Genomic DNA, 12,045 nt, shown 5'->3' with positions numbered 1-12,045 from the left:
AAAGTATGCTCTTGTTGGGAAGAGGCTTGAAACCAGAGGAATAATTTCATTTTATCTTTTAAAAGATTTTGTATAGGCCTTTTTTTCCCTCATTCTGGTAGTCAAATTATGGCTCTCACCTCTCTCCTCCTCTCCTTTCACATCAGGGACATATAATCATAGAAGACTAGGAAGACAGAATAGACAAGAAGAGGGAATATTGCACTAAGTGAATTATTCAAAATCTCATCCTTTTTTAAAGTGACTGAGATGACACTTTAGTGCACATTTTCCCTTTAAATTAAAAAACCTGTTTTTCAAAATTAATATTTTGTTGAATTGCTAAATTGTCAATTTTGAGTATTTTTGTAAGAAAATTCTTAAATTTTAATGAAAATTGATTTTTCCTGTCAAATCATTTTTTCAGACTCCTTCAGTTTGTCTTTCAGAAGGTGATAGTCCAAATAAATTGAAGTAAATGATTATTTAAAATAGTTTTATTCCATACAATTCCATACAATTCTATGCATTCTTTATTCAAGATAGTGTCATTATTTTTTGTGACCATAGCAAATCGTATGCCAGCAATTTCATCAAACAGATTCTCCTTTAATATAGTTTACATAGTCTGTCTTTTTTTCTGAGAATTGGATTGCTTTGAATAACTAATGCTTAAATAATTCTTCATGCTATATGTATAAACTGTACTACCTTAGTACAAATGGGTTTCCTAATACATTTGATACAAATAAGCAAGAGATGTTAAATGACTTGCACAAGTTCATGCTTCCAAATAATTAAAACAGGAAGTAAAGCTTACTCTCAGTCCCGTATCTCAATCTTTGTATCAGACTCTTTTCCACTCCTGCTAACTTATTGACCTTTGGATTCCAGCAACAGAATGCATAAACAGAGTTCCTCAGAAGTGAGAATTGACAAAAAGACTTTCATTTGTGCTACTCTAAAGTTTTCAGTTTGAGCTGTCATGGGTGCAAGCAGAGCTGGCAGCATCTCATAGTTGATCCAGGGCAGCCACCCTGAAGTACCTGGGAACAGGCTTTGCAGGTTACAGCCATGTCATTTGTCTCTTCCAACTGACACATGGTTCTTCTGCTGTTTCCTTCTTTTTAAAGACATGCATAACAAATTAAACGTGGTAGCTAAATAAAGAGTACTTGTACTTTTATAGCAGGCTGCCAAGATGTTGTCTGTATGCAGTGGGTCATGCTAGGAGGGCACGTGAGAGTTCAAGGCCTGCTGGTAACTGTGGATGACTGTCCTGGCATGGTCAACATTCATATTCTATGTACCTAGCAGATGTAGGATAAATTTCTGTCTGTGTCTGTGCTCCTCATTGAGAGCAATGGCTGATTCATTCCAGCTTGCAATTGGAAAGGGAACTAGTATGTTTAGCTGTGGACCAGGAAACCTGAACCGAAACAGAGTCAGCCAATTTGACCATTTGAATGCATGTACTAAGCTGCCTTTCTCTTGTGACTGCACTTACATTTGGTCTGAAAATCTGAAGATGTTTTCAAGTTATCAAAGGAAGAGTGTTCTAGAAGCTTTACCCAACAGAAAAATAAGATCACAAAAGCTGAAGTATTTGAAAATAGAGTTTAACAAGTTCATGAAGCTAATTACAGTGCCGTTGCTTAAGACAGGAAAAGACAGATATGATGATCTGGGAGGTTCTTGGCTCTGCTTTCCTGGAAACTCCCATAAAAGTATCTGTAATATAATATTTTGCCTTTTTCAAACAGGGACGTTCTCATATTTCTTGTATGCCAGGAACAGTTCGACGCTGGAACTATCCATCTCCTCTGTGCATTGGTACGAATACTTATTTGTTTTCAGTATGTTGTTCTGAACAGCAGTCAGAAGAAGCTCCTGGCTTTGTTATGCCTATTGCTCCTTCAATTAAATTTGATTTATTCAAAACTTTTCTGAGCTTCCATATGTATCTATAAAATATGGAAGACTTAAAACATCTTGTATTGTTTATTATATATATAGTGCATATGCTATTAAAAAAAGAAGTGAAAGTGAGAAGAAAGTGAGGAGAAAACCTGGATGTTTACCTAGAGCTTTTCATCTGAGAAGGGCATTAAAGGCGCTGAACTGAAAAGCAAAACTAAAAAGAACTCACTCCTCCTTTTCACTCCTGTGGTCTCTGAGCACACAGAGACCTTACCCAGCAGATCTGAATTTTCCCTATGTAGATAATAATCTTGTTATGTAGATAATAATCTTGTTCTAGTGTATTGTTTCTTGATTAAATAGAGATTTAGAGAGTCAAACTTCTGGTGTCTTTTCACAAGCTTATTTCAAGAAAAAAGAAGGAATAGAGGGAGAGAGGACAGGCCCGTCGTAAGGTCTTGTCATTTCAACTTTGAAACACACTTTTCAGTGAATGCTTTTAACTTTAATATTTGATCAGCAAAAGCTGTCCTTTTAACTTCACATGGAAGTTAAGAGGAATCGAAAAGTTTGGGAATATATCCAGCAATATTAATGTGAAATGGTTTTGAAAGTTTCTTTGGCATAGTTAGGCCTACATATTATTTTGTATTTTTAACTTCCCCACAAGCAGTCACTTCTACTTAACATGAAGACAGGGCAGTTCCTTCAAATCAATTGTAGAAATGGAACGTTAAGACTAGAAAGTGTTCAAGAAGGTTCTTCTTTTTTTTTTTTAATCTCATGCTTTACTTTATATATTAAATATAATTCCTAATTGCAGACAATGTATTGATTGGTACTGTTTTTTTTTTTTTTCTTTTTAGCTCATGGAATTATACTGTCCTGAATGTAAAAAATATCCCCAATAAGATTTTCCCCCCCTTACCATGTTGATTTTTCTAGAAATTCAAACAGGCATCTGTTATTTTCACTAAATAATGTATTTAACCTCATAGAGATCTACAGATATTTGAGACTTCTGAGAAGTAGAGATATCTGAGAGGTTTGGGATCTCTTTCTCAGCTTTCTACTGGAATTTTTCCTCCCGTTGATTCAATTTCACATACAGTCTAACCAATAGATTATTTTCAGTTTTCCAGTACAGTTATCACAGTTCCTGCTACCAAATCCAACATCACTGTAGCACCTGTCATGTAGCTTCATAAATCCAAAGATAATGATTCATCAAATAATAAATGTAAATTACAATTTCTAAATTGGATTTTTGATGTTCGTCTTCCTTCATATTATCATCCTGACCAAGAGTGTAAACCCAGCCATTTCTTTACAAGTTGTTTCACATATTTTTTAGGTTAGTTTTTATATGTCATCCTAAATGATGCAAAAGACTTTTCATTCTCCAAACATATGAATTTCCTAAAGAAAAGAATACACAGTTTGTAGGCAAATAATACTTCTGTTATGGAGCTAGTCAGTCCTCTTTGTGAATTAAAGGAAGAACCTTCTTTTTTTCCCTGAGTAATTCTTACACATAAGTTTAGCTATATTAGCTAGTTGATCATGGATCAATGTCATAATTCAGTTTAATCCCAGATCTGTTACTCCAGATTTGAAACCTATCTGAACATAGCCTCAGACATTTTTTTCAACCATAGCTGCCATCTTGAGACAATGGATAGCCTAGTCTATGTGTAGACTAGGCTAGACTAGCCCAGCTACACCTTTACAGTAAAATCACAGTGACTATAAAGCTTACATGCAGTAAGCTTTCTTCTGTAAATGGAATTCAGTTGTACTTTTTGCCTTCATAATTAATGTCTTTACTGTGATAAATTTCACCGAGAATCAGAGGGATGGCATGGAGTGTAAGTTTGAATTAGTCATATACCAAATATTAAGTATCACTATTATTAAATTCAGTACTCTCTTTCTTTTATTTTTAATAGCTAAATGTGGTGGAACTCTGACAAACATGGGTGGTGTGATCCTGAGCCCAGGTTTTCCTGGAAATTACCCTAGTAACTTAGATTGTACATGGAAAATTTTATTGCCTATTGGATATGGTAAGTAAACTTGCATTTGGAGAGCAAGTATTTTTAGTTAACAGATTTAAATATGTAAGAATATATAGTTTCCAGTATGAAGCAGATTTTACCCAGTGAAATGTACCTTTTACGCCTTAGATCATTATGTTCTGTCTTTTGAGTTGAAAATAGTTGGTAATTTAAAAATTTACATTTGGCAAAACAAAATATTATTTGTAAAACTCAGCCTGTCTCCGAAACTGATTTCAAAGCAATTAAAGTCTGCTACATGAAGATGTATCAGATGAAATAGACAATGTAACTTAAAATTTATTTAGATTTCTTCTGTTTAATATCCTTTCATGGTCCCCCAAATGACTTTTTAACAGTATTCTTTATATTCTATGAAAATAGGCAATGCCTCATTTCTAGCACTATGAGTTCAGTTAAAAACATTCTAAAACTTCATTCTAAATCCCAGATAACATCTGACAACTTAGATACATTTTAGGTTTGCATTACAGCTATCACCCTGCAGCAATAACTTCAAAGAATAAATGATAATTAAATTGAGAAGGTAATCAAGGGTAATAAGTGGTCTGTATAACACCATATACATCACTTCTACCATCAGAAATAAAAGGGAAATGAGATTTTTTACTCTGAAAAATAATGCTATATGCCGTGAATTCAATGTTAGTGCTCAAATAAGACAATTAATTTTAAAAGCTTATTATTCAATTTACTGTACTCTTCTCCAGAACTGATTTTTTTTTTGTGCCTTCCATTTGCCTTCATAAAAGGGATTTATGTAGTAAGAGGTACTACTTACAGCAAATATATTACACTAAGTTAATTGGTAGACTAGGATATTCTGTTGCATACCATACTACTACTTAGAATTCTGAAGAGTAGTTGAAGTATGTCCCCGAAAAGCAAACCAAGGGCAGATCATCAGATGATATAAATTGGTTTAGATCTGGTTGGCTAATCTTTTTAGTACAGATTTTCATTCCAACAGTTTTCATAGGACCTGCTACAATAGATCATAGCCAAATTGAGAGAAAACAAGTACAGAAATGATAGCATCTTTCAGATTGCCAAGATTTTAGTCAGAAACTTTGATCAGATTCCATTGTTCTGTGCTTTCTACAGACTTACAAAAAATGCCTGAAAGAATTCAGAGTCTGAAAGTGAAGCAGACAAGTTGGTATAGAGACTTGGGAGCAAGAGGATAAAAAAATGTGCACAATGATTTACAACCTTGTAGGCACCTGCATATATGAACATAGTTTCTAATTGCAAATGTGTTATTGTTGATTGTAAATCAGACTTACTAGGCAAACATCCTTTGAAAGGTTTAGTTTTATGCAAGAAAAACATGTTCTGTAATATATGAGGAGATCTTAGGTGTACTGAAAACTATAGCAAGATGGAGAAAAATGAATGATAAAAACACTTCAACAAAAATCCTGTTTGGAGCAGGTGCCATTCAAAAATAACTGCTAACATAGCACACTTTATCAGTTTGTACCTTGTAAAACTGATCTACTAGGCATAGTTTTAGCAAACCATAGGTAGGACATCCTTGGCAAATTTTGGCATTCTAAAGCCACATTTGCAGAAAATATAAATGATAAGGAACTGTTCTGGAGCCATTCCATCCTAATTATGTTATTACAAGACTATCTTTCAAAACAGTCCTTTCTCTTTTTCAGAGTCGTTCCTCTTCCTTAAGCTTTTCCATGTTGACAATGTCTCATGGATTAATTATGGAGAAGGTTTTTGTATCCTATTACTATCCCTCTCGTTTCTCAGAACCCCTCCCAGAAGCAGTAATCCCGTAACTAGAAAAGATTATAGTTCTGCTTGGCAAGGGATTTAACTGGTAAAAGTTCTTCATACCATTGATCTAGTATTGGTTTCAAGAATACTAGAAAAGGACTCTTTTGCCTTTAAGTTACTATAGAAATCTCTTTTTGCTGAGGTCTCTGTCAAATAATCTATGGATAGTTTTAGCTTCTTTATACCAGGTTTAATCTATATGGTGTCCCACAGAGAACTTTCACTGCAATATCTTGAATACTATATTAATTATATGGGTATGAACTTGTCCACCTAGGAGTTATGTATTTGACATCCATCCTTTCAAAATAAATACATTAAATCCTTGAAACACATATAAAAGGTTTCCAGAATTGAATAGTGCTGCAGGAAACTACTTGGAAGGCTTTCAGTGTGGTACTGAATGAGTGTTTAGTGCTGCGTACAAAAATTGAGAAAGACAACACTTGTGCACATGTAATGACTGATTAAGTTCCAGTGAAATAATTAGCCTCACAGTGACTTCATCTCTTAGTAACGATTCCTTTATCCCCATCCATTGTTCTGATATTTATTAAAGCTTTATAACTGAGTGAAGTCCATGCTTTCATTGACTTAGTGCAAGCACACAGGTGTGCTTAAGCAAAGTTCAACAATAAAAGTGTGTGGCTTAAATATCTCCCAAAATACAGGGCTGTCTTCATTATGCAAAAAAAAAAAAAAAAAAAAAAAAAAAAAAAACACTGATCACCTGAAAGAAGATTCTATTGAAAATCCAAATATTTTAAATAGATGCAAAGTGTATCTTCTAGAATATGAATTGTGGTGATTTTACAATGATTCCAGGTACCTGTTAATTGATTAACATTTGTGAAAGAAAATTAGCTTAGCTTGAAATTCCCGTAATTTAGATTATTTCCAAGTGAAAGAAGAAATTTATCTGAGATTGCAGGAGGAAGTAGTGCAATTATAGTTTGACTAGATGATAATTTATTTCCTTTAGCTATGAGTTTTATTCTGTACAATTGTATTTATGTAATGATTTAGTATGGAAACTTTTAATTGGTGTATCAAATTTACAATTGTAAGTAGTATAAGCTCAGAGTTAAGGTCTGAGTGATACATGCAGAATCTCTTCTAATTGGAATTAATCTCTTTGAAAAGCCTTTAAAAACAAAATGTATTTATGTTTGTGTTTACAATGTGGTTTAGACAGTTAAAATTTTTAAAGGCTACTGGTAAATCTACTTTTTATTTTTAAAATACAGTTTTTCTTTATTAGATACTTATAACTAGGCATATAATTTTTTTTTCAGTAACAAAATAAGAATGATTCAATTTTAAAGGTATTCTGTGGCTCATCAAAGACTATATCAGAACACCTAAATATGGATTTTAGGCCCATGTACATATGACAAATTGAACATTTGATTGTCACTTGAGGAACTCAAGTATAACATTTAGTGGCTGCTCAGATCCTTAAAATTCCCATACTGCTGCCATCCAGGTTCTGGTGGGAATCCCAAAATGCTGATACTGAAGTCCAGGTATTTCCAAGATGCTCAGTGGCCTACATCTTCTTAAATCCCAAGAGGATTCCAAAATTAGTGACCTCACTCAACTCACACTAACTAGATGAGACACCATCAAGTGACAGCTGATAATGAGACTTTGATGTGCTCTGTTTATGTCTGTCTATTGATAGCTTTGGGATTTGTTTTCTTAAACAGGAGCTGAAATACTTGTTTTCATATCTCCTACTTGCCTAGGTCAGAGAAGATACTAGAGCTAAATATCCCACATTTTTACAAGTGGTCTAAACACCTATTTATTAGATAATTGATTTGGTTTCCCCTGTAGAAAATTTTCCACTTTGTATAAATGATTAGATGTCAAACCACAGAGATGACCAAAAGGAGCAATGGAGCAAGAGCGAGTGATTGACTTACCTTGATGATTAATCTATAAGGTATTCTTCTGGAATGAAGAATATGCCAATACTGCTAAATAGCAATGTCAGGGAGCAAGTTAAGGCACTGAATGTTTCATATCACTCCAGTGGTTAACTTTTTCAGTGAATCTATTTTGTTAAGTTCCAGCTAGTTCTTGACAGTTTACCAGAGTAAGGTTAGGCCTGAGCTGTGTGGTTGCAACTTACTTGATGCTGCTTGGCTTTGGGACCATGGATTCTTCCCCGTCCCTCTTTTAATTATGTCCATTATATATGGACATAATTTGAGAAGTCTGAACTCCAGGACCAAAGTCCACATTAAGCAGAGTCAGGATTTAAAAACAGCTCTTGCTTTCCATGGGATGATCCTTGAATTTCCAACTGTTAGCAGTTTGGGAGTCTCTCTCTTTCTCTCTCTGGTATTTTGCAAAAAAAGCTTGGTTCAGTCATCTGATTTCTGGTGATGATTTATGCTAAACAATCCAGAATACATACCTGTTTTCAGTCTGAAGCTCATCACATTTTGTAGAACTCTGTACAGAGTAGAATGGCCCTAAAGACCCACTGGCTCAAATTGGAGGGAAGGGGAGGCATATACATGTATTTGACCAGGAGAAACTGACCAGGTAAAGTAGACAGCTGGAACTAAGTAGGTAAACTGCCTCAGAAAGGCTGCAGGTTGCTCTGTTAGGAACATTCCTGGGTGCTGGGAGCTATGAGAGGCCTGGCCCACCAACAGTATTGCTCTTTTGGCAGCAGCCTGACCATGCTGTGACACAGCATGATTTGTGACCTCCCTCTCTCCTGAGTGTTTATGCCAGCTGGTTTAGGAGGACTAATATCAGATTGCTGAGTTTTGTGAATTCCTTTCGTTGGTACCTCTATGTGTAGTGATGATATTTATTGGACACCTAAAAATTAGAAGCTTAAAAAACTTAGCTGCCATTTTTGTAATTTAAGCAATACATTTTGAATGGTGACCGCAGTAAATATGTAGTGCCAATAACAGTTATGATATTACTTTTTGTATTTGCATGCTGTAGCATTAAGCAATATGGGTTATGAAAACTCTGTTTTTAATTCTTCTTTCTTTCTTATTGCTGCAGGTGCACATATTCAGTTTCTGAATTTCTCTACTGAAGCAAATCATGACTTCCTTGAAATTCAGAATGGGCCTTACCACACCAGCTCTATGATTGGCCAGTTTAGTGGAATGGAACTCCCATCACCGTTACTAAGCACTACTCATGAAACACTCATCCATTTTTACAGTGATCATTCAGAAAATAGGCAAGGATTTAAACTAATGTACCAAGGTAAGCAAGAACTAGCACAATAAACTTTCTGGTTCAAAATGACAGAATAAAAATTTGTAAGATAACACCAAAATACTTTAGACATATGCCATTTAGCTTTTATGCAGCCCCTTTTCATTCCCTTCACAGATTAAAACTTTTAACTGTGAAGATTATTTAATCCATAGGTTGAACTTTTTTACAGCTGACTTTATATTTGAATTGAAATCCTTATTTTGTGGATGTAAAAACCTGAAGCCAAGGTGAAATCATTTGCCAAAGGCCGCGGAGCTGATACCACTTTCCATCCCATTATGGTGTACTATTACCAAACAATACTGCTAATATTCACTCCCCTACTTTCCGAGTTTAGACCTCCTGATTAAATTTGATATCATGAATGAGGACTTCAGAATTTGGTAAGAGTTATTTTAAATATTTAGGTGAAATTTTTACAGTTTTTGTTTTATTATGATACCTCTTTGCAGTCTAGACTTATGTGAAAATAACAGAAAAGGAAAAGGTGTGAGAAGGAGCGCTTTCTGCATCTGTATTTCCAAAGAGTATTTGATCACCTTTTTGTGATCTTCTATTGTTCACTTTAAGTCCTAATCTTCCTTACTTTTTTTTCTTGTTAGCAATAATAAAATGTCATTAATTAGTGCATATTTCTAAAATGCTAAATTACTCTTGCTCAAAGATGTGAAGCCTCTTTGCAGGACCTGAGGAGATTAATAACATGGAATAGCTGACTGAATTCTCACAGATTAGTAGGGAAGATTAATTTCAGTTTATTCTAGACTGCTGAATCAGGTATCCTGATTAGGTTTCCATATATATGTATAGAAAGCTACATGTGTATATAAATATGTATGTATTTGCAGATGCACACATATAGTTGCAATTGCATCATATGTATAGAGTCAGTGGATAGAAAGTAAGATCTTCCAGCAGAGCCCCTAACTTAGGCTAATGGCCATAAAGCACCCACAGGAAGAGGTAACACCCCTCTGTTGCCTGTGGAGATCATCTAGGCTTGCTCTGTCACGTAGTCTTGAAAGTAAGAAATACTCTCACAAAACCACACACAAGGAAAGCGTGCATTCACATTTTCATGTTCTATGTGACACTTTAGACAAGGGGACAAGGGGAAAGGTTCGGTTTGTTTTTTAATTACAATTTTTTTTTAGTCTTTATCTCTTCATGTGTAGCCCTGTCAAAATATATTTCCTGTACATGGTATCCTATGATTTTGGCAAGAGCTGGTGATGTTTGTTGGCATTTAAGGAAATCGTAGTCCAGATCAAAGTACAAAATGGCATAGATTTGAAATAAAGTTTATATATATTTTGACTGACTCACAGAGTATTGTGGTTGGTGTAGATCTCTGCACACTCTTCCTAAGCATGGGTTGATGCTTGGGTGGGTTTTCCCTTAGAGCACAGTACCTAAACCCAATGATCCATTTGGTACTGAAAAGGCTACTGTGACATCAGATAACTCAAATGTGCTTATCAATTAATTTTTTCCTTTAAAATAGCAAGGGGTTCTTCAGGTTCGGAGTTGCAAAGTTTTAATAAAACTGAGGATAAGAGATGTCTATTACAACTTTCTCTACTCAGCCTGTCTCTGGCATATTTATGTACTTTGTTTTATTCTATATATTTAAGCAGTATCTGTCTAGCACCGCAGACAGAAAGACTTTTATAATCTGTACTATAGTTTATAGAACTAAAAAGACAGGAAAATGCATTGTTATAATTTGTCTCTCTATCTTTTTATTCCTTTTATTCATTTAGCCAATACTTTTTGTTTTCCACTAGGCCAGTTTAGTGTGTTTGGCTAATATGGTGTTGAGCCTAGGAAACCATTCACATGCTATTCAAACGAATTTAGAAAGACTGGAAAGTAGATGTATGTTCAGAAGTTAAACGTATTGGCCTTAACCCATTGCCTGAAAATAAGATGAAATCTTGGGCTTATTGAAGCTAATAGGAATTGCATCAATTATTTCAGTCAAACTACAACTTTGCTTTCCGTCTTTCTGCCTGCTACAGGCATCATTCCTTTATTTTTCCATGGTAAACTGCTGAAAGAAACTTTTATAATCTGTGTCCAGTGTGGGGCTGCCATTAATATGATAGCTTTCATAAATCAGAAATCCATGCTATTAATGCACAGGGTTTCTTCTATATTTTGAAAAGGTTGATGAACTGAGCCCAGAATTCCTCCTTTCTTCTATTCTCCCCCTTCCCACTATGGCCAGTAGGACTGTGATGAAGATGGCAGTATATGAAGTAAACTGAAATAAGTTTTGGTTTACTCCAACCCTATCTTGATAAAACTTCCTTTTTATGTATGTTTATTTCCTTCCTCTTCTCCCAATTGCAACTTGTCAGCTGATAATGACAATATTATCATGGCTGACTCATTAACAACGTGAATTTTTCTCCTGTTATCCCAAAGAAAGAGATGCATCTAAACAGTGAATAATGAAATATTCAAAACTTTTGTTTGATAAGCCTTGTAGTTTTAGAGGGGTTTTTTTGTTTTGTTTTGTTTTGTTTTGTTTTTGAAGGAAGTAATTGTGTAGTCATGTTTTCAGCATAATAGAAAACTGTGGAAAAGAAGTATTGTTCATAGAAACACAGAAACTTTTGTGGTGGTATTTTGCCAATAGTTACGTGAAGAATCTTGAAAAAAATTGTGAAGTCCTCAAAAATAGTAATAATTCAGTAAGAATCAGCTTACCTTAGCAATAAGCCTAATTAGTTAATCATGATAGTAGATGAAAATTGAGGACCAAAAGAGGGGTGCAGTTAAATTAGCTGTGATATTTGGGTCATTTTAATTTACAATATAAAATATAATTTGAATTATTACCTTATTTCTCAAAATGTATAGCTATATGTGTACTTGAATTGCTGAATGCATGTACATTCATCTAATTTTACTTCTCCATGAGTGAGAAGCAAAACAACTTCTCCAGTGAAAGCAATTCAGTCAGTTCATGTCCATATAATAGTCCTTACTTATACAGATACTGTGA

The 12,045-nt window shown here is 34.5% G+C and overlaps 1 protein-coding gene across 2 annotated transcripts in view; it reads left to right on the top strand.

Annotated features, from left to right (window-relative positions):
* CSMD1 (CUB and Sushi multiple domains 1) overlaps window positions 1–12,045 on the top strand; it is a 1,260,625-nt gene that overhangs the window by 1,084,402 nt on the left and 164,178 nt on the right. For both annotated transcript variants that reach the window (XM_068937332.1, XM_068937331.1), the window contains exons 39-41: window positions 1,743–1,812; window positions 3,849–3,965; window positions 8,808–9,017. In XM_068937332.1, coding sequence (XP_068793433.1) covers window positions 1,743–1,812; window positions 3,849–3,965; window positions 8,808–9,017 — 397 coding nt within the window. The remainder of the gene's footprint in view (window positions 1–1,742; window positions 1,813–3,848; window positions 3,966–8,807; window positions 9,018–12,045) is intronic.

Source organism: Struthio camelus, chromosome 3, assembly GCF_040807025.1.
Source record: "Struthio camelus isolate bStrCam1 chromosome 3, bStrCam1.hap1, whole genome shotgun sequence".
Lineage (NCBI taxonomy): Eukaryota > Metazoa > Chordata > Aves > Struthioniformes > Struthionidae > Struthio > Struthio camelus.
The sequence above is the reverse complement of the archived record's forward strand: the minus strand, read 5'-3'. Positions and strand labels throughout refer to the sequence as shown.